Source organism: Eretmochelys imbricata, chromosome 27 (genome assembly GCF_965152235.1).
Source record: "Eretmochelys imbricata isolate rEreImb1 chromosome 27, rEreImb1.hap1, whole genome shotgun sequence".
NCBI classification, from domain to species: Eukaryota; Metazoa; Chordata; order Testudines; family Cheloniidae; genus Eretmochelys; species Eretmochelys imbricata.
In genome coordinates, this window is record NC_135598.1 from 8548492 (window position 1) to 8570908 (window position 22417).

Genomic DNA, 22417 nt, shown 5'->3' on the forward strand with positions numbered 1-22417 from the left:
AGCAGATTCCATCTGCGTTCATGTTTTGTGCTTTTCAGCTGCTGGCCCGTTTGTGGATCCAAAACGATGCCCTGGTTACAGAGGGTACTGGCATCCCCAAGACTGGAGTTTTTGACCCCAGTTCTTGGTATTTAGAAAGAAGGGTTTAAAAACAAAAAAAACCCAGGGACATCAATCAGACCAGTGATCATCCAGCCTAGTGTCCTGTGTCCAGCAGGGGGCAGTATCAGCTGCTTCAGAGGAAGGTGCAGAAAACCCAGCAGAAGGCTGCTGTGGGAGGACCTGCCCCGGGGACAAGGATGAAACATTCCCCGTTCCCCTCAGAGTGAGACGTTCTTTCTGACCCCCTTCGTCAGCATTTGGCTCATGGCCTGAAGCAGAAAGGGTTTAAACATAGAGAGACTCTTGTATTTTAGAAGGCTTTGCTATTCTACCTCAGCATTTCCTTGTTCTCTAGTGAAATGTCCAGTCCTCTGAGTCCTGCTCAGCTCTTGGCTTCAATGATCTCTTGTGGCAGTGAGTTCCACTGACTAACTAGGTACTGCATGGGGAAGAATATTCTGCTGTGTCAGGTTTAAGTATGCCGCTTTTGAATTTCATTGACCGTCCTTTGTCCTCACATTATATGCAGTAGAGCAGGGTGGAAACTGGTGCTAGCATAAGCCAAACCCTGTTATAAAAGTATATTCAGAAAAGGCTAGATTCTGCCAACCTCACTCATGCTGATCAGCAACTTACTCTATAAGTAGCCCACGGGGCTACTACTCGGCATGAGTCAACTGACAGAACACAGCCCCTGATGCGTTGGGATCTCAGCCTGTGTTGAAGCCCACTGGCTCTCTCTAGTCACTCGTCAGCAATTCAAAGCTATTCCCCAAAGATCACGCCCGAAGGATGCATCTTCTCTTTCATCGGATGTAGCCCTCAAGAGGGAGCTGCAGATAATCCCGCAGAGACGGGGGCAGTTTGAGTTCGGGGATGGCAGAATGGCACCGTCCTCCCAGGTGCTTTCGCACAGCACAGCGTGCCAGGTGCTGCAGCTGGCGGGGCTGGTTCGTCATCTGGAGAGCAGAGCTGTAAAACGTCTTGTGCTCCTGCCAGGACGGAAGGAGGATTAAACGAGGCTCCGTCTATCACAGAGCACAGCAGTTAAGTACAGGAGCAAGGAGAGGCAGACACAAGCTGCTTCCGCAGAGTTAGAGGCAGATCTCCTACCCAGAAGCCCCTCACTTTATTAAGTCCCCCATTGTGCGCTCAATAAAGGCTGGAAATGAGAAGATTTCTAGCCATCCGAGGGAGGGGAACATGGTGGTGGGGCACAAACAACCAAATTCGCTTTAAGATGGAACTGGATGAATTTATGAATGGGATGATATGATGGGTGGCCTACCACAGCAGGGGCCTGGACTCTGAGCCAGGAGGTCCCTCCCACGCTTATATCCCAGTCCTCTCTAGACCCTGGAGGACCAAGAACTCTATGGGTGTTCGCTCTACATCTCTTTCTTTGGAGCCTTTCCCCAGCCAATGAGATCACCAGCATGGAGCGGTGTTTAGGAACCACTGATCTAGTCCCCTTGACCAATGTGGGATTGCAGCCAAGAGGGGGTTTCTTTATCTGGACCAGGTTTAAAAGTCCCAAGCTATGGAGACTGTCCTGCAGCCACAGATCCCACTCTCTGGTCCCTCAGGCGAGTTGCTCAAAGACCCAAATTCTCGAGGTTATGCAGAATACATGCGATATAGATGTGTACTGGGACGGCTAACATGTCGCCTACAGCCCCAAGCAGACTGAGCATCAGGCTGCATATTAGGCAACAGCATAAAACCCTCTGTCCCCAGCAGGTACCTCCGGGGCAGACGCTTGCCCTGCTGCAGCCCCAGATGCACCTCATATGGGGGCCAAGCCACCATTCGGCCTCCAGAACCACCCAAGCTGCACCTCTGCCCTGCCTGGTGCCAAGCAGGCTGCGAGCTGGAGGTACCTGCCACATCTCCGGAGGCACCACTTCCACCCAGGAATCGCAGGACGGGATCCGGTCGTAGGAGTTCAGCACGACTTCCAGGGCACGAGGGGCCAAGGAGCAGAACTTCAGCATCTGAGAGCCAGGTGGGAGAGAGCAGAGGACAGGGTGAACTGACCAGGAGGGCGGAGAAACACAAGGAGGGCGAGGGTGCCAGCGAAGCTAGAGGGAGCCAGAGACGATCGCGCAGTGATGTGGGCCTCAACCCTAGAGCGCTGGGAAATTCCTGCTGTCACAGGGTCAGATCCCAGCAAGCACGGACTCAACTCTCCCTCCCTGAACGCACAATGGAAGGAGTAAACGCAAAGCTTACCACGTGCACGTTTCAGAAGGGACTTAATCCCCCTTGCACTGAGTGAGGTTCACCCTACACTGCTGTACCGCATGGCTGCATTTATACTGTGTAGGTCTGTAGTTGGCAAAGGGGTTTGGGATCCTACAGGAAGGCTGTAGGTGCTCTGGGAGCTGCCAGGGACCTGCCTCTGATGGCTGGTGCCAGATACTTCAGAGGAAGATGCAAGAAGGGAAATGAACAGCAATCCTATAGATGCAGTTTCTTCCTAACCCCAGCAATTAGTGGCTGGTTTATGCCCTGAAGCATGAGCATGAACCCGTCTCCCAGGCACAAAGGGAGCCTCATACAGAATTAGGATGGAGAGATTAAAAAAAGACCTGTTAGCCCTCATCATCAGAGCAACCAAGGGTGGTGCTGGGGGATTAAGGGAGATGCATTTCACCCCACACCTTCCCCGGCTTTTACTCTTCTCTTGAGGTCACCCTTAGCCAACGTGACTCGTTTCTACCCGAGGAGTTCAATGCACCTCACAAACGTTAACTCAGCCTCACAATTCTGAGGAGTGAGAAACGGGGAAACCGAGGCAGAGAGCCTCCTAAGTGACTTGCCGAGATCACACAGGGAGTCTGTGGCAAAGCTGGGGCCAGAACCCAGGAGTCTGGACTCCATGGCCTTCCACTCCTTCCATCACTAGGCCCAACTCCCTCCTCCGAGCGCAGGGGAACAGGACCCAGGAGCCCTGCTCTAACCATTCGACTCCCCTCCCTCCGGAGTCCCGACTGCCAGGCCGTGCTTTAGCCCCCAGGCCATTTCCCTCCCTTACCTTGGGGTGGATGGCCGCCGCCCCGTGAGCCAGCAAGGTGGCGATGATGCTCTCGGGCTGCCCGTCCGGGCACTCCTCCACTGCCTGCAGGGCGCAGTCCATGGGCGCGTAGCCGGCACAGTTGCGGACGTTCACGGCAGCCCCGTGCTGGAGCAGCAGCTCCACCAGGCGGGGCTGGCAGTTGCCGCAGGCGTTGTGGAGTGGGGTGTGGTTCTTCCTGCCGGCCGTCCTGGCGTCGGCCCCGCACTCCAGCAGCCGCTTGGCCACCCGGTAGTAGCGCTCGGCCTCGGCAGGCCTGTCGGAGCTGGCGCAGGCGGCATTGAGGGCCGTCTCCCCTTCCCGGTTCCGGTGGGCAAGGGCGGCCCCGTAGCCCAGGTAGAGCTGCAGGTGGGCCTCCAGGCCGTGCTCGGCGGCCACGTGCAGCGGGGTCGTCCGCCGGTCCCTGGTGCTCAGGTTCACCAGGGCCCCGTGCTCCAGAAGCAGCTCGGCGCACCTGCAAAACACACAGCCAGGCTCACCCGTCCCCAGCCCCTACCTCTGCTGCTCCGGGGTGCTTCAGCCTCCGCTCCGAGGCCTGGGGGGGGGGACTGCCGGGAAGTGGGGGGAATCCTTCTCTCCTTCCCAAGCTGGGTGGGAGAGCTGGGTTCAGGTCCTGCTGCCGGGGCATGGGGCGAACAGGTGCCGCTCCCAGGATGAATTGGGGGCTTTGATCGGTCTGAGGCAAGCGTGCTCAGGCTGGGGGCAGCGACCTGGCTGGATCCAAGCTCCATGGGAGGGAGGGCCCAGCATGGAAGCGTCAGGCTCCGCTGGGCTGAGGGTCTACGGGGTGGCTCCTGGCTTCGGCACTAAGCCCTCGTCCCTTGCAGGGGGCGACTGGCAGGCAGCACTGTGGCAAAGGAAGCTCAGACCACACCCCACCCACCAACCCCAGCAGGGAGCATGGAGTACCCTGTGCTCAGGCCTGAGTCCCCTGGGGAATCCGGGCCGCTCCATGCCAACTAGGGCACGGCCCAGGCTAGTGCTGCCTCCATCCCCCAGCCCCTAGCTCCTGCCACAAAGACACAGCCCGGTTCTGGACACATTCTTCGCTTCCCCAGGACTCCAGGGGCTGCGGCTCGCAGGGCACAGAGATTCGGGGCGTGCCTGGGCCTGGCAATCACAGGCTCAGCAGCGGGGCCCCTGATGTGCTTGGATCGATCTTGCTGGCTGGGAGCACAAGCCTTCCTCATGACCACCCCCTCGCCCATCAGGCAGGGACTGGAGTGTCTCGTGCCGCCACACCAGCCCCACTGGCTGCTCACAGGGCCAGTGTCAGAGGTAGGGTGACCAGATGTCCCGCTTTGGGGGTCTTTTTCTGAAATAGGCTCCTATTATCCCCCACCCCCTGTCCCAATTTTTCACACTTGCTGTCTGGTCACCCTAGTCAGAGGGCTCTGGAGATCCAGCATCCGCAGGGCCGGGGAGCAGCGGACAGATTCCCTGGGGCTACCGTTCACACCACGTGCCTCCATCCTGCGCCAGAAGGAGCTCTCCTAGGGGACATTCGCTCGCAGTGGCCCATACAGCCCTCAGCTTCTCTGCAAGGCTGCTGGCCAAGGGGGCCAGCTGGGATCAGAGGGGGAGTCAGGCTGGCATGTGCTGCTTGGCTGAACAGCTGCTTTTCCCTGGAGGTTGCAACTCACACGCCGCAATCTCCGCTTTCATTTAAAAACAAACAAGGCCAAGATTTTCAGAAGTCACAAGCGACTCTAGGGGGGGGGGGGGGGGGTTTCCAACGGACACCTGGCAGAGAGCGGATTTTCAGAGGGCACGGTCTGGAAGCCAGGCCCCTCAAGGGCAGCTCAAAGAGACCACCCAAAACCAGAGGTGCCCATGTCATGGGGTCACGTCATCACTAGACTTTTGGCCCCACACCTCTAGCCCTGACCATTGGGAATAGAATGGTCAAAATAGGAACCGAGGCAGCAATGTCTGCAGACCGCCTGAAACAATAGCTCAGGAAGGTGCGACCCATCTCGTTGACTCTGAAGACTAGTGACAACCGGTGAAATGAGATCACTTACCTCTTCTGCTACTGATCTAAGCTAGGCATAGCGTGACGATCTAAGGTGGAGCCTTGTGTTGGCTTCTCCAGTGTGGGTGGATCTCTGCCTGTGGGCAGAACTTGGGGGAGTGCCATTTCCCCCCTCCCAAAGTCCAGCTAGTTTGCAAGTCATTGACCTGCCTGCCCTATAGGTCTCTGCTGGTTAGGGTAGAAATTCCCCTTCAAGACATACTTCCCCCACCCCTACCTGCACACTTACCGCAAGGTCTCCGGGGAGGTGCAGAGATGCAGCGGGGCCAGCCCCTCCTCCGACAGCACATTGGCATTGGCACCATAGCTCAGGAGCAGCTGGGCACAGTCAGCGTGTTGGTGGATGCAGCTGTCATGGAGGGCGGCCTTCCCGCCCACCACGGCGTCGACCTCTGCCCCTTGCAGAATCAGGTGCTTCACGCAGTCCCGGTAGCCTCTGGCCGCCGCGATCCGCAAGGGGGAGGTGTGCTTCTTCTGAGGGCTCAGCACCCACAACCCTGAGGGGGGGCAGGTGGGAAGGAGAGCAGGGGAATCTCAAAGCGCCCTGCCCTGGGGTTCCACTCATGGTCATTAAATCGAGACTGCCAACCTCGACTCTGACCATAATCCACCCCCCCCGGACTTCCTGGAATTCCTCTGTGGGATCCTGCCCCTGCAGAGGGCTGAGCACACACATGATCTCAGAGTCACAGCGAGGCAGGGGGAGACGGCAGAGAGAACCAGAGCAACTTGCTCAAGATCCAAGAAGCAATGGGGTTTAGGGGCCAGGGCGTCAGGGAACCAGAGCTCTGTTCCTGGCAGGGAAGCTGCCCTGCCAGGGCATCTTTGCCAACTCTCTGCCCCTGTTTTTCCCCTCCCACCACTTACGTGCCTTGGCTATTTAGCCTGCAGACTTTCCAGGACAAGGAGCTACTCTTGACTACATGTATGTACAGCACCTAGCGCCCACAGACCTACATTGCAGCTGCTACTGTAATACAAATAAATGAACAACTGCACAGCAACTAAGTGGCAGAGATGGAACTAGAACCCAGGACTCCTGCTGCCCATCCCCTGCTCTCCAGTGGAAGTCACGTGCTCAGGAATGAGCAAAGAACCCAGGAAACCCCAGGGGCTTTCGCTGAACTCTGCTTGGCTCCTTTCTGCCGCACTTGGAGCAAAGCCCCAAGAACCGACACATCCTTGGGAGCACAAGATCTCTGGCTCTGTTCGAGGGGTGTGGGGAAATCATTTAACTAGGGCAGTGGGGGACAGGAAAGCAGTACTCAGCCCTGGGTTTGTTCCAACCACAAGCCCAGAGCAGAAACCCCACCTCCGTACCCAGCTCTGCCGCCCACATCAGCTCCTCGCTGACCATCTCCACGATCACGTTCGCGACAGCCTCGTCTTTGAAGATGCTCTTGATAGTCTGCAAGTCCCCAGTGTACAGGATGTTGTGGACAGCAGGGTCCCGGCAGTATTGGGGACGCCGGGCGGGCTTGGGGAGCAGGGAGCTGCTGGTGGCCGGTGGGAACCTCCTGGTCAGGCATTGCCTTGAGAGAGCCCTCCGACGATCCTCCCACTCCAGCCGCTCTCTCTGTAGGCGCAGGGCGCGCAGGGTGGAGGAAGTGAACGCGAAGGTCTCCCTAGACATTCTCTTGGCTCCGCGGGACGGGGCTTAGCCAGGGCAGCCTCCTTGCCTCTGGGACGGGCAGATTAGTGCCCCCTGCCACCTCCCTCAGGCTTGCGAATATGGGTATGAGCAGAAAACCCCTCCCCTTGTTGATTCAGAAGAGAAAGCCAGGCCGTGCTATAAATAGCGGGGATACTTACTCTGGCAGTAAGCAGAAGTTTCTGCAGGGTCATGTTCCATCTGGGGCCGGTGGCGTTTAGAGCCAGTAGCCTGTTGCTGGATGGCAGGAGTTTAAGCAGTCTGGGGATAGAACAAGCCTACAGCAGCCCAGGGAGACTTTCTGGTCAGACACGTAGCCCGAGTGGGAAGCGGGGTTGTCCCCGTACACCCCCCGCAGAGCAGTGGGGCTGAGTCCACGGGGTGGGGGGGGTGGGGAAGGAAGAGTGGTGACATTCAGTGCCCTGCTCCAGGCTGAATGGTGTAGTGTCACGCCGCCTCCCTTTCCTCGCATGGCCACACTGCGGCCCTCAGGCACCTGCTGTCAGGTCACCACGTGGCCTTGCATTTAAGCCATTACCTTGTCTGACTCAGGGCTCAATTCTGAGAGGTGCCAACAAAGAGCAGTCGTAGGTGGTCGACCCTTCTCAGGATCAGCTCTCCGGGGCCAGGAACCGCTCCTTCTCCTAGTTGTACAGCCACCCCCAGGCCAAATTCAGAATAAAAGGCAGTGCAGAACACAACCCTCGGGCCGGAGAATTTGTAGCCTCGATCATAGACACCTGCGAGGGGGAAGCAGGTCACCTCTCTACAGAGAGAACCAGGGACATTGTGAAGTATTTCCTTAAGCCCTTTCAATTCCAGTCCACAAGTGAAGAGTGAGCAAGAGTGGGAGGAACGGAAACCCCCCCAGTCTACAGATTAGAGAGTTAAATCACAAGCCACGTTTTCACTGGCATCATTGATGACAGATGGTGTTGGCAATTCAAGAGCAGTTTTTAAATAGACAGGGGGGAACAAAACAAAAATTGGTAACCTGCTTGAGGCAACATTAGCACACCGGCCACTTCCCTCCAGCCACATGCGGGAGTCTCCCTGTTGCGTGGCCTTCTCTTCATGGGTGCTGGCACTGAATCACACCAGCCCTGGGCTGCTTTTAACAGGCCTTTGATTTGATTTTTTTTTTTTTTTTTTTTTAAAAAAAAAAACACAACCCGACGGCATCCCCTTAAGACCAGGGCCTGGGAAGAGGTCACAGAAGAAGAACAGAGCGGTCAGATCAGCAGGGTGCCAGGAAGAGAGGGGAGCAGAGGGTAAAAGCTTGGCCTTGGCACTCAGGACATGGGGCGAGTGACGCGGTCACTATCTCAAGCACGGCACAGGGATTCCAGCAGGCCTGGCTGCCATCCCAATGCCCAGTGGAGAACGACGCCCACACAGGTGCATCTGATAAAAGCCTTTGTCTGAGGGAAGCAGTGGACTCAATCCTGGAGCTCCTTTGCTTCTCAGTGCAGTTGCAGTTGCTCAACAGCAGGGAGGATCCGGCTTCAATATCAAGAACTCCGTTGTCCTCATCTGCAGCTCCAGTCCTGTTATGGGCTGGATCACGCAGTCCTTGCACGTGTCTTTCCCCAGTGAGGTCAATGGACAGGTTGCAGGAGCATGGCCTGGGATTCCTTCACTCCCAGAAGGAACCCAGCCAGCTTCAGTTAATGCTTTAAAGAAGACATGCTCCAGTTAACAGAAGCCTCCAATGCTCCCCACACAGCACCATGCTCTCCTGGCTAGGAGACAGGCTGGCTTTGCATAAAACCAAAGGGGTGGAAAGCAGGACAGCGGAAGGAAGAGCATGACACGTGAAAGGTACCAAACACCCATTTAATGCAGGAATCAGATACAAGCAGGGAAAGCTGTCACTTGCGGGTCGTGATCAGTCAAGGGCACCAAGCAAAGAGTGCCAGGGTGCTGGTGGAAGAGCCCAGAGGTAGCAAGGCAGGAATCATTTCACGTCAGGGCTGCCAGTGTCGTCCCTGTTCGGTTCAGGAGTCCCAGACTATCCGTCAGCACGGTCCTGTCGTCACAGCTCCCAGACGCACAACAAACTTACCATTCATAAACGTATACAGGATACTTAAGGCACACGAGTCACCTTGCTGTTCAGAGTCCTTGCTCTGCCAGGATTCAGCCCAGGTTCTGCCACTGGCTGAGTGACTATCCGGCTCCTTGGTGGCTGGGGATCTTCATGTCATAGCTCTAGAGGGGGTCACTGGCTGCTCTCCATGGCAGAAGCAGAAAAGAAGTCCTCTGGCAGCTGTCCTAGGAGCCCATCCAGGTCGTCTGCACAGACAGAAGAAGAGGGGCTCAAGTCCATTTCTTCCTCCACTTCTTAAAGTTTCCCATTTCATCCCCAGGGGCATCCAGTCCCTGTCACTGGGGGATTAACCCTTTCACCCCAGGAGTTACACTTCCCAATGTATGGGCCCACTTCTATGAAAGATTAAACACATTTGGGAAAGGGAAAAATAAAAGACGACATTAGGGGAAAGAGCCATCGCGTCTTCCACTTTCTCCTGGGATTTCCTACAGATGGCAGCCATGGCCCTCGTGTGATGGCACCAGTGGAAGGCGTCTGGCCTTGTTGGTGGGTGGGCCAGATTCGAGTGCCTGGCCCCCGCCACTGGAACCATGTTTTCAGGAGAGCTCAGCTTCCACCACAAGCGGAGCTCTTTGGGGAACCTGGCCCATAACATCTGCAGCAAAATCTGCCTTACCCATGTCACAGGCTTCAGCCCCCAGGGGCTCCTCTTGGGAAGGTCTGTTTGAGCCCGATGTGCCGTCTCCATGCCTCCCTAGGCATGGCAATAACCCTCCAAGCGATGGGTTTGTACGCCAGCTGCTGTTTCCATCCCTCCTGGAACTCCCTGTGCTCCTGGGGTTGGAAGCCCCCCCGGAGAGATTTTCTGGGGAGTCCTGCTGGAATTCAGCCGGGCTATGGACCTACAAAAAGCCAGACACAAGTGAGATGCTCTGGGCTTTCCCTTTGTTATCTCTCAGTGTCAGACCCTCATTTCCTGAGGTCTCCCATGTCAGTACATATTCCCCTGCGGAATCTCCTTAGAGCTATCTCCCCAGCTACCTTCCAAATACGCCCCTGCAAGGACTGGACATTGGTTCCTCCCGAGTCCAACACACACAGGAGATGCCCCCACCTGCCATCCAGCACAGCTCTCTGCTCTGCGTTGAATCGTACCTCTGAGGACACTGGTACTGTCCCGTCTCCCATCTCCCCATGCTCCTGCGACGGCTGCAGGGGGCTTCCGTCCCCGGACTCCGGCAGGTAAATCTTCACCAGGTTGTTGGGGGTCACGTTGAGGTAGTGATTGCGGTGGGACGGGGAGAACACCCCCACCTGCAACCAGAGGGAAAGGCTATTCGCCTGGACCCAGAGTTCTCTGGCCTCTGCCTGTTCCCAGCAGTGCTCGCCACGCGAGGGAATAGGCAGATGCCATTGGAAGAAGAATCAGCACCTCCATCGTGCTTTGCAGTCTTCACCAGCCTCTGACAGATGATTGGCAGTGCTGGAGACCAATGGCCCAAATCCTAAACTGGGGCGGCGTGGGACAGATTAATAGGCTTCCCCACCCTCTTGGGGCAGCCAGGTGAGTTCAGACTCTATGGCCCGTTCAGTCACTGGCCTCTGAGGACAGCCAGCTACCGGGGGGGGACGACGGGGGGACGGGGACATAATCTGTGCCAACTGGTCATTGCCTACAGAAGGATTTTATTTGAGGATGAACGAGCTCTCCCTTCTTATCCCATTCATCTCAGAGAATGAAAGCAGTAAGAGACATCTGGAGCTGGATGCAAATCAATGACTAGTGGCAGATGAATCTGCATGCCCCTTATTAAATCCACACACCCCAGAACTGGAGCCCTAAAAGCATCCCTGTTGCCATTGGGATCTACCTCCAGGAACAAAACATACCCACCTAAGAGTCCTTCAGTACAAAACCCTGGCCCTACTCTCCTTTGCCTCAGGTACCTGCTTTAAGAGAAGCACTGAACCGGCCTTCAGGTCACTCTGTCTCTCCTCCAGCAGCAGGCGGTGCACTGTCCCCTGCATCTCTCCTGCAGGCAGGACAGAGAGAACTCGTCAGCAACATGGGGCAGGTACAGTCAGACCAAAGCCAAGCAGGCTGCCACAGTGCTTTGCGCCATTATGCATGGGGCAAATCTGCCTGCGAGGACATAGCCAAGAGGGAGCGCTGACAAGCCACCTGGGACGGGGAGGGAATCAGGACAAGGGGGCAAGCTGGAGTGAAACTTATTCAATGCGCCTCATCTTGCCATTTCCATCCCAGCTTCCTGGCTCTTACAAAGGAGGAGCCCACTTGAGGACACACTGCCAGGATCAATCCTGTACTGGCCCCTGGGAGATGGGACCTAGCTGATCACGTCCATCTCCGATGAGCGAATCCTCCTCCAGGCAGAACAGACCGAGGGAGACCCCGAGGAAAGCCAGCGGGCAGGCACTAGATGTCTCTTTTTGGATGGGAAACTAGACCTTTGTACGAGGAGGACAGCCAGCTATTAGCTGTTGGTTATAGTTCCTTTGCTGGTCCACAGCCCTGCTCACCTGCCCCAGCGACCCTCACCCCGAAGGGTTCACCTCCGTCCTTACCAGTAGGATCCTTGAACACGGCGCCAGCGTCAACGCTGGTGCGGGTCAGTGACTTGATCACCACCGCCATGCTGGGGACCTTGTTCTTCGGGAGCTGCTTCAGCGCTGCCTGCATAGAGAGGCCAGAGAGAGAGAGAGAGAGAACCACTGCCTACGGCAACTCACTAAAGCAGAAGAAGAGTCACCTTGCGCTGAAAGTCCTGAACTGGGAATTCAGGAGATCAGGGTCCAATTCCAGCGTCTGCCACAGACCCCCAACGTGGACTTGGGCAAGTTGCTTCCCTTCTCTGTACCCAAATCCCACTGCTATGACACAGGAAGAGCTTCGGGGCAGGGGCTCTCTCACTATTTGCATGGTCGGCACCCAGCACAGTGGAATCCTAATCCCCACGGGCGCCGGTAGGCGCCACGAACACCCATTAGTGCAATAAATCTTCAGGGACACAGGGAATTCAGGGCTCCAGGCACGATGCTCCACTCCTGTGTGGAGTGTTCTGCCAAAAGGGTGGGCTAGGATCATGGCATCCACCCTGGGGCCCTCCTGGGCAACTGTGCTAAGAACATCGCTGCTGTTTGATCATGCAGCCTGGGTTCCAAGAGCCCCCCCCAACAGAAGTGTCCGAACCACACTCATCGCTAAAAGGAGGACACAGTCCACAGCTCTGATGTCAGCCAGGAGAGCTCCGAGGGGCTTCTCTCCCTTCCTGCTGCTCCTCAGCCTGGGTGGCACAAAGGGAGCAGAACGGGGCAGAGAATCTGCCACATAAGTATTGATTCCAACAGGACAAGGTGGCCCTCAGGCAGAGAAGAGTGGACACTCCTGGATCAAAGCTTAGCAGCAGCCTTCAACTATGCGCCATTCTGCACTTCCCCCAGAGTGTATGTGTACCAGTGGATGGGAGGGTAAGGTTAATATCGTCTGGTGCATGTGGCTTTTTATAAGCCAGTGTATTTGCAACGTGGCTAGCAGGTGTCTATTTGAATAATAAAGAGACTTCAATGCTCACTTCAATCGGGCTACTTTGATCCTCCAATTAATTTGATCTGGGACTAAATTATTTTCACTAGCCCCTCTCCTCTCACACGACTTCCACCTCTTAACCCCCACAGCTGTAGAGCAGGTAGAACTGAATAATTCAGTCATTGTCTCTAGACACTTCTCACTGCACTGTAAACAAATGGGCCAAAAATTCTGAAGGAGGCAGCAGCATACTGGTATGGGGGCCCACGTACAAGTGACAAGTGCTCCTGTTGGATACACAACAGGGGTGGCCAGCCTGGGGCTCCGGAGCCACACGCAGCTCTTCAGAAGTTACTATGGGCGGCTCCTTGTACAGGCCCTGACTCCGGGGCTGGAGCTACACGCTCCAATTTTCCCAATGTGCCGGGGGGTGCTCACTGCTCAACCCCAGCTCTGCCACAGGTCCTGCCCCCACTCTACCCCTTCCCGCCCCCTCCCCTCCTCCTGCCATGCCCTCACTTCTCCCCCTTCAGAGCCTCCTGCATGCCACGAAACAGCTGATCGGGACTTGCGGGGAGGTGCCAGTGGGCAAGAGGCAGTGGGAGCGGGTGGGGGGAGAGAGAAGAGCTAATGGGGGGCTGTTGACTCATTACTGTGGCTCTTTGGCAATGAACATTGGTAAATTCTGGTTCCTTAAGAATCATAGAATATCAGGGTTGGAAGGGACTTCAGGAGGTCATCTAGTCCAACCCCTTGCTCAAAGCAGGGCCAAGCCCCAATTTCTGCCCCAGATCCCTAAATGGCCCCCTCAAGGATTGAACTGACAACCCTGGCTTTAGCAGGCCAAAGCTCAAACCACTGAGTTATCCTTCTCTGGCTCAGGCTGGCTACCCCGGATATACAAGATCAAATTGCTTATTTCAATCAAAGCATTAGCAATGAACATGGGCAAAGTCAGAGGGAAGCCCAAAATCCTGTCACAGGCACTTGTGGTTAGCCAGGTGGAACACTGGGATGAGACTCAACTATCCACAGGTGCTGAGTTCTGGATGATCATTCACTAGATAGAAGCACCTGTGCCTATTTGAATGTGGTCAATCAAGTATAATCACCTGGTTATAGCAGACATCTGAGTGTATTAGGCACCACGCCAGCGTATGTCTGCATGAGGATTGACTACTGTTTGTAAACTGCTCTGAAGATAAAAATGCCATGAGGGGCTGCCCATATAAAAAAGTATTTTGTGCATGAGCCTTTAACAACCATTTTTAAGACACTAGTTTGTGCAGGGAGATGATAATTCCCATGGGTCACTGCATCTTAGTCCTGGGACAACGGGATAGTGTTTTATCCTGGGATCCCATGCCCTGCAGATGACAGGTCCTAGCTCCCTGGGACAGCAACAGGGACACTACCGTGGCTGTGAAAATGGGGCTACTGAACATGCCTTTAACTGAACGACGGCTAAACTGAAGCCAGATTAGCTTTGCGCTCCCGTGGTCAAGGCGTGCGGGCCAGCAGGGTTCTCAACTCAAGCTGCATAGCTGTTTCACAGAACAGCACCAGCAGTTACTAGTGTCCTGGTGACAACTTGGAAACTGCCAGCTAACTGCTGCTTCAGACAAGTTAGATCAGGCACATCTGCCCTATGCAGAGGAGGCTGTTGCAGGCCTCCGTGAAGGTAGCAGATGCTGGACCCAGTTCTGTCTCGTTGGATCTGCACAGCACGGCAGGGGAAGCCGAAACTATCCGGTGGTTAGAGAGCCTGGGCAAAAGCCCGGGGGAGATGCCAGTGCAGATTGAACTCGTCTTTCCAGGAAGCAGCCTTCACACCCAGCACCGGCCCCTCCTTACCTTCCTCAGCACCATGGCCACGCTGTATGTCCTGAGGAAACAGGAGGGGTCTCTCTCATCCAACCGCAGCTCGGTTTTCATGGCAATCCAGGGGCCTTTTCCAAAGTCCTCCTCGATTGGCTGCTGGGAACTCGGCACTTCCTGGAGTCACAGGATGGATATGGTCACTATGTTCAGAATCAACCTAGAGTTGATCTTGTACTAGCATCTCTTTGGCTAGGCAGAGACAAAGCTTTTGCTCTAAGTAGAGCATTAGGGGAACGAGAGCTGACCCTCCCACCAAATTGATGCTACTCACGAGCACTATTTTGGCACGATCCTACTTTTTGATTTGGGTCAGGTTCCCAGATCTAGGCTTGGAAGGATTAGATGGTTATTGATAAATGTCGATTTCACCGAACATACACACAAGCCAACAAATTCCGCCCCCCCATCAATAAATATAGAGACAGGCAAAGAGAGAGGAATGCTGCTTGAGAACTACTCAGAACCCTGGGATTTCGCCTTTTGAATCAGGCTGGTTACAAATGGACTAGCAAATGAACAGATCTGATTGGCTGATGTAAGGAGATTTCCTTTGTATTTTTTGACATGAGATGTTGATAATGTGTGTTAACGGCTTGTAACGCTTTAACTTTTTGAATCTCAAGGTCTAGTGTCATTAAATGACTCTGAATCCCCCCCCCCAGAATTTCCCACAACTTTGAAAATTTAAATAGATAAATATCTAAAAAATGCTTAAAAATAAACATTGCTATTTTCAGTCACATTTAAAAAAAAAAAAAAAAAAAAAGAGCGAGAGAGAGAGAGATCAAATTCTGCCAACCCTACCCGTATCGGACATCTGGTCTACTCTTAAATTAGGCTGACATACCTAAATTAGTCAAGGGTGTGAAAAATCCAGGTATGCTGAACCTAACCCTGACATAGATGCAGCTATATTGACAAAGGGGGCTTTCGTTGACCTAGTGCCCATCATCCAGGGAGGTGGCGTTCCTGCGCTGATGGAGAAAACCGAAGCCCCTTCCGTCGGTGTAAGGCTGCATCTGAGCTACAGGATTATGCCAGCCTAGCTATGGGGCGTAGCTATGCTGCTGTAGTCTCTGTGTAGACATACCAAGAAAGACATTAGCAGCAAACCCAGTTTGCTGGCCCAACATGGCTCAAATGGTCCAATAAGCCCCACCAGGCTCATGGTTTTATTTACAGTCATTGCAGTTGAGCCTAGACACCAGCCAGCACAGTTGCTGGTGGGGGTCGGAACTGGACAAAGCACTGGACGCTTCCTATGGGAACAATGAATCCTGTACCCTGCCAGGGGACAGGTGAGATGACCCATTAGTCTGTATTTTCCAATTCATTTCTAGGCTGTTTAATGGAGATGGCGCAGGCCAGAGAACCCTACTCCAACTCCACCCCTGAACTGTGAGAAAAGTTCTAATCCAGGTCTAAGCTATTTCATCTGACATTTCAGGTCCGTCTATCACTCTGGAAAGAGGCCTGGGGTGAATGGACAATGCTCTGCCCCAAGGAGAAAACAAGTGGTCCATTAGCCTCCAGCTGCAGCAAAATGCCCTTGTCACAGGGAAGATTAGCATGTCTGCTCTGAGAAGTTCCTAGCAGAACATCTGACTGCAGCAGCCAAGGAGTGCAGATCACCAAAGCCACAATGCCAAGGGACCAGTACCTGTGGACTATTTGCTGCCCAGATCCATGGACTGTTCTGAAGCTTTTGGGTATCTCTGGCTTTGCTAAGGTGTATTTCAACCACACCTCACAGGCAAATGAGACCCTGATCAGGAGCAGCTTTTGGTACCATGCCTCATGCTGCTGTTGGATGCAGCTAGCACGGAGTAGCAACACACTTTGGGGTGCTATGCTCAATTTTGATGTGGTTTCTGCTAGAGCTGTGTGGAGTGGGGGACAGGGAAAAAGGGGTATTACCTCTGTCCGTAGCTTCGCCAGTGCTCCATGGGCTGGAGTCTGAGGAGTGGAAATCAGGATTTCCTCCAGATTTTTCCCACCATACTTAGGGGAGAGCAGGAGAGAAAGAGAGAAGCATCTGTTACTTCCTAATCCAGCTAAGGAGCTGTACTTGTGATGTGCTCAGGACACACTCAGAGGCAATTAACACATTTTACATCTCTCATAGCAAGTCTCTGGGGCCTCAAAAACAATCCTTCAAAACATAAAGAGGTTCTGCTACAAATCTTATTTAAAGAATGACAGTTAAGGCTGGACTGGGGTCTCTGAAACTGGGGTCAAGGGAGAGGCTGTGAGCCTAGAAGTAAATAAAGCTTCCTTCCTCCACCAGTTGAGAAAACAGCTCCAGCACACACAATGGGGACAGTTCTGCTGAATAAGGTGGTGCCATTTTTTTTTTAAAAACACACACACACTTTCCTGATGACCACCACATGTCCAATCCCAAACAAGCACAGCTCTGGGTGCAGATCCAAACAGCCCGCTCCTGCAGGGGCTGTAACCCAGACATTGCCATCTCATGCTAATGCACCAGATCTGGAAAGTGAAAGTGACACAAGGCTTGAACCTATGAGAGCTCACGCTCAGCAGTGCCTCACACATCAAATATAAGCAAAAACTCTCTATGCTTCAGTGATGCCGGGGTAAGATACAATCACCCAGCAATCACCTTTTTCACCCCTATTGATCTACTCACAGGTCATATTTACAGCAGTATAACCCCCTTTATACTGACCCTGATTAATCACAGTAAGATAGCGGCCCGCAATGCAGTGTTCCTATCCCCAGTATTGTCCAGAGGTTTCAACTGCCCTGGAAATATTCTGAATGTCGGGGATTCCTAGGCCATGAATTGTTATATCTAGATACTACCACCCAGATCCTCAAAGGTATTTAGGCAGCTAACACCCACTGAAATTGAGGGAAGTACCTAAATACCTCTCAGGATCTGGGCCTACATGGCTATGTAGCTGACTCTCTGATCACCATGAAGATGGGAGGCTGTAGGTAATGCTCCCCATGACCCCACGTGCAGAAGGAAATCTAGGGAAGCAACAGCCATGCCTTGCTTGCTCTGGGGCCAGTGGAGAGTGGGTGCAGCGTGTGGATCACACCTGAAAGGCAACACACTGATTAGTTCAATCCCTTGGTGTCCCTGTTTGAGTGGCCGTTTCCCACTGAGATTTCAGCCATCTCCTCTGCAACGTGTCCTACCTGATGAGGCAGGATCCCTGCAGGTCCTGGGAAGCGGCGAGATTTCACCCGTGAAGGGGTCCAGCCAGAAGCCCTGGGAGTCTTGTTGGCTGCCGTGACCAGCTGTACAAGGTGATTGGTGACCACCGGAGTCTGCAGGCTCCCAGCAGCAGCAGAGCCAGAGGAGGGAGCTCTTGGGGTGGAAGTCGGTGACTCCACACAAGTCATCAAGGACCGTGGTCCTGTGGGGAGCCTAAGAGGTGGCCGCCAACTGCTGCCGGGCCCTCTGGGTGTGGAACAGCCCTGACTGGGCATCTGTGGTGCTGGTGGCCTTGGATTGCCACTCCCCGGGGAGTGGAGGCTTGGAGCCTTTACTGGAGCCACAGAAGGGCTGCTTGCTGCGGTTCCAGGCTGACCCCCAGATGCCTGAAAAGGCCTCGAAGTGTGGCACCTGGGAGCGGAGATGGTGCCACAAGACACGCCTGCAGCTGTGCTGCCTTGTGGGACTGCATTCACCAGGGAGCTAGCCGGAGCTACCAGGCTAGACTGAGAGAAGCAAGAACCTGCCGTGCTCGGCCTCAGCTTCAGCGCAGGATCCGCCTGCTGGAATGGGGACAGATTCTGCATCCTGTCTGCCCCCCTCGAGATGGCTCGAGTCCCCTCATGCGGCAGAGAGACTGAGCCACCAGGGCTAGGAGTTACCACGGGATCTCCCACCCGAAGCTTTTTGAAGGCTGTCCCTCCATGGCTGCTCTCGTCCCTCCTGCACACCTGAGGGGGCATCCCCTTCTCAGCCACGGCAGGCCCAGGACCTGGCTGCACGCAGGCTGCCAAGAACAGGTCATTTTCAAATTCATCATCACGGGGAGCAAGGGGGGGAGGCTGTCGGCTCACAAACTTAAACCCTGCTGCCGAGCTTAGTGTGCAGTCCCTCGTGCGGTTTGAAGTGCGCAGGGCAGGTGCTGCCAATGTGGGGGCTGCCTTGAGAGCCTTGAAGCCCACAGCTGGAGGCTCCACAGTCTGATCGTTCACCACCGTCCGAGGCCTCAAGCCAGGTGTTTTGCTGGAGGGGCAATCAGCCCCAACTCTCAGTTTGGGAAGGTTCTGCGGCCCAAAGACTGGGGACAGCATGCTGGTACTGGGAAGAGCAGGAAGTGGGGACTCGTGAGCGGGTGCCAGGAGAGTGCCGGGGTCTCTGGGACCAGAAGAAAAGGGCCTCAAGCATCTTGAGTTCACAGGGACCAAATCTGAGAACTGGTTCTCCGCATCCTCCACGGCCGACAGAAAATCCTGCAAAAGCAGACAAGGCACTACAAAGATCAAGCTTTCTTTACATGGGATGCGCCAGTGACTCAGTTAACCTGGCCCTTTAACTTAAGAACCCAGTAGAGGTACAAAGGTCCTAAGATCAGAGACTTGCTATTGTCAGCCCTGGACCAGACCGTAAAGCACGGCTGGACACAAGGACCTGACACAGCGCAGAGACAATGGCAGTTATCGGGTCCATAGTTTGCAGGCCTTTTCTCTCTTGCTAGATACAAGTACTTTACACCATTTGAGAGCTGGGAGAGACATTTTGTCAGCGTGTCCTTTGATAACCGTTGGTGTCAGCAGCAGCCAGAGAGGTTTCTTTTACTTATTTGCCGATCAAGGGTACATCACAGATTCTACACAGCCCCGTACTTCAGCTCAGGGAGGGGAGACAGGTCCCACCTAAACTACGCCTTGCAAGTGAATCCCCCCCCGACTTAATTATCGGGGTGGTGTAAATAGGGACTGAGCTGAACTAAGAGAAAAGGAGTATTTGTGGCACCTTAGAGACTAACAAATTTAGATGCCACAAATACTCCTTTTCTCTTGCGAATACAGACTAACATGGCTGCTACTCTGAAACCTGAGCTGAACTAGGGGGCAAGTATCAGAGGGGTCGCCGTGTTAGTCTGGATCTGTAAAAGCGGCCAGGAGTCCTGTGGCACCTTATAGACTAACAGACGTATTGGAGCATAAGCTTTTGTGGGTGAATACCCACTTCGTCGCATGCGACGAAGGAGGCAAGATTCTCCGGGCCAGGCCCTCAGCTGGTGTAAATGGCTGTCGCTCAGTTGAGGAGCCAGCCCACCAACACCTTAGCAGCCTGCTTCACCAGCAAAGCAAGACTCCTGCTCCGCCCTCGCCTGCCAGTTCTCTCCTGGCCCACGGCAGTTCCCAAGCGTTTCCTCACCTCGTCTTCGAGCTCCCCTTCCACAGCAAACAGCTTCTGCAGCCTGCAAGCCTGGGACAGAGTGAGAGAGACAGCTGCGTTTGCAAGGACGTGCTGCCCCAGATGGCAGCCTCTCTGCCCATTTCTTATGCAACACCGGAATCGCCAGGTTTCTTTGCTTTTACTTTGGGGGTTAAGCCCAAAGGGGCCCGTGGCAGGCCAGAGACAGCTCTATTTTTCGCAAGGCAGGGGCTTGTCTCTTCCCAACCCATGGCTGAAGCAGATGTTCAGGCAAAGGAAAGACGAATGGGACTAGTCAGGCACAGTTACGCACCATGCAAGATACAGATGTATCACAGCCCTGCCAATGCCACTAGACCTCACCTGCAAGGCTCCCTGAAACAAAGCAGGGCCTTCCCCTTGGGCGGGGGGGCCCCCCGAGGGTAACCAGCTCCTCCCCACCCCCCCAGGGCTTCCCCCTGGGGCAGGGGGGCCCCCCCAAGGGGTAACCAGCTCCCCCCAGGGCCTCCCCCTGGGGCGGGGGTGGGGGGGCCCCCCAAGGGGTAACCAGCTCCCCCCAGGGCCTCCCCCTGGGGCGGAGGTGGGGGGGCCCCCCAAGGGGTAACCAGCTCCCCCCAGGGCCTCCCCCTGGGGCGGGGGTGGGGGGGGCCCCCCTACGGTAACCAGCTTCCCCCCACCCCCAGGCGCTCCCATGCCGGGGCGGGGGCCGGGGTGTTTGGCCGCCCTGGCCCCCCCTTGCCCGGGGGGGTCGGTGTTACCATGGCAGCAGCGCAGAGCCCCCCCTCCATGCGCTCCGGCCCGGCGCGGCAGGACGCGGGCTCAGGCGGCGGCGGCACAGCGGGGCGAGGCGCGGGTCCGGTCGGGTCCGGTCCGGGCACAGGGACCCCCGCCGCGCCGGCAGCGCCCCCAGGCCCGGGGCAACCTCCCCTTTAAAGGGCGGGGCCGGGGCGGCCTGTCCGCTCGGCGGGCGCGAGTCACTCCGCCGCCTTAAAGGGGAGGTTCCGGGACCCGGACCCGCGGCCTCCGACCGCCCGGGCCGGGGCGGGGACAGCGGCCGCCCCGCCCCCATCGCCCGGTCCGTCTGTCGGCCTGTACAGGCGCCCGTCCTGTCCGCCCGTCCCCCCTTCTGTCCGTCCCCCCCATCCCCCCACCTGTCCGCCCATCCCCCCGTCCGTCTGTCCCCCCATCTGTCCGCCCATCCGTCCGTCCGTCTGTCTGTCTGCCCATCCCCCCGTCTGTCTGTCCCCCGATCTGTCCGCCCATTCCCCCCCCAGTCCGTCTGTCCCCCCATCTGTCCACCCCATCCCCACCAGTCTGTCTGTCCCCCATCCCCCCCAGTCCATCTGTCCACCCCACTCCCTACCAGTCCGTCTGTCTGCCCATCCCCCCCAGTCTTTCTGTCCCTCCATCTGTCCACCCCCCCAGTCCGTCTGTCTCCCCCATCTGTCCACCCCACCCCCCACCAGTCTGTCTGTCCCCCCATCTGTCCACCCCACCCCCACCAGTCTGTCTGTCCGTCCATCCCCCCGACCAGTCCATCTGTCCCCCCATCTGTCCACCCATCTATCCATCTGTCCACCCCCTCCCACCAGTCAGTCTATCCACCCATCTACCTGTCCACCCACCCGTCCGTCCATCCACCTGGCGTGCTGGAACAGTTTGTACAGTGGGGTGTGCTGAGAGCCATTGAACCAAACTGGTTTCAGAGTAGCAGCCGTGTTAGTCTGGATCCGCAAAAAGAACAGGAGGACTTGTGGCACCTTAGAGACTAACCAATTTATTTGAGCATGAGCTTTCGTGAGCTACAGCTCCCTTCATCGGATGCATGCTGTGGAAACTGTAAGGTGCCACAAATACTCCTTTTCTTTGAACCAAACTGTAAACTCTGAATATGATGGAACCCACTTCAAGCCAGGGGGCGCAGCAACCCCCCCCCCCCGCCCAGTTCCAGCACCTATGCCCATCTGCCCATCCTCCCATCAGTCGCTCTGGCCATCCACCCCCTCCATGCAGATGTGCATCTGGCCATCCACTTGCCTATGTCTCTCTGCCCTACCCCCGCCCTCTCCATGCCTATGCGCAGCTGTCCATCCCCCAGCTTGTCTATGTGCGTCTCTGCATCCCCCGGCCTGTCCACCCCACCCCCCACCAGTCTGTCTGTCCCCCCATCTGTCTGTCTGTGCGTCTGTCCCTCCACCTCCTCATCCATCTGCCCGTCTACTCATCCCTCTGTCCTGTTAGCAAACCAGAGGGCCGCTTGTGAAGTTCTACAGTGCAGCCCAAGAGCTGCTGCCTTATAATTATAGGGGGTCAGCAGCTCTGCTCTGCTTGAAGCTGGTCTCAGCCTTCTGATTTTTCCCCAAGTGCTCTAACATCCACCTGCATCCCAGCGTCTCCGTTGTGACGCTGCTGGCCTCCAGACTTACAAAAGAGCTCGGCGTCCGCCGAGCAGGGAATATCCAGCCACTTATTTTAGTGCCTCACCGGGGGCTGAGCACTCTGGAACATCTGGCCTGGTTGGCAGGGGGGCTGGAAAAGCGCCAACTCTACCCTGGAGCCTGGGTCTCTGTCGGCAAGTGGAACCCCCACGCCCCAGCACCTGGGGAATTTTTCTTGGGTCCGTCCCATGCTCCAGAACGGAAAACTTCACTTTTGTCCAGCAGCAGACAGGGAGGTGTCGTCCCACGACGGGGATATTGAC

At 55.6% G+C, this 22417-nt stretch overlaps 2 protein-coding genes across 3 annotated transcripts; both read right to left on the reverse strand.

Moving 5' to 3' along the window:
- Positions 1-255: 255 nt before the first annotated feature.
- Positions 256-7060, reverse strand: ASB16 (ankyrin repeat and SOCS box containing 16). The gene is made up of 5 exons (XM_077806436.1): positions 6534-7060; positions 5443-5710; positions 3140-3632; positions 1983-2096; positions 256-1094 (listed from the first exon to the last, which is right to left on the reverse strand). Exons 1-5 carry the CDS (start codon positions 6844-6846, stop codon positions 909-911), a joined length of 1374 nt encoding a protein of 457 aa, XP_077662562.1. The 5' UTR covers positions 6847-7060; the 3' UTR covers positions 256-908.
- Positions 7061-8681: 1621 nt separating this feature from the next.
- HROB (homologous recombination factor with OB-fold) lies at positions 8682-20628 on the reverse strand. 2 transcript variants are annotated; one of them, XM_077806389.1, is made up of 10 exons: positions 20475-20628; positions 19717-19767; positions 17517-18785; positions 16263-16346; positions 14319-14459; positions 11504-11612; positions 10865-10950; positions 10073-10231; positions 9594-9819; positions 8682-9159 (listed from the first exon to the last, which is right to left on the reverse strand). In XM_077806389.1, the coding sequence occupies exons 1-10, from the start codon at positions 20502-20504 to the stop codon at positions 9086-9088; spliced, it is 2229 nt and encodes a 742-aa protein (XP_077662515.1). In that variant the 5' UTR covers positions 20505-20628; the 3' UTR covers positions 8682-9085. The 2 variants fall into 2 exon arrangements, with proteins under 2 accessions (XP_077662515.1, XP_077662517.1); XM_077806391.1 differs by having other exon boundaries at positions 19717-19969; positions 20475-20563.
- Between the last annotated feature and the right edge of the window lie 1789 nt (positions 20629-22417).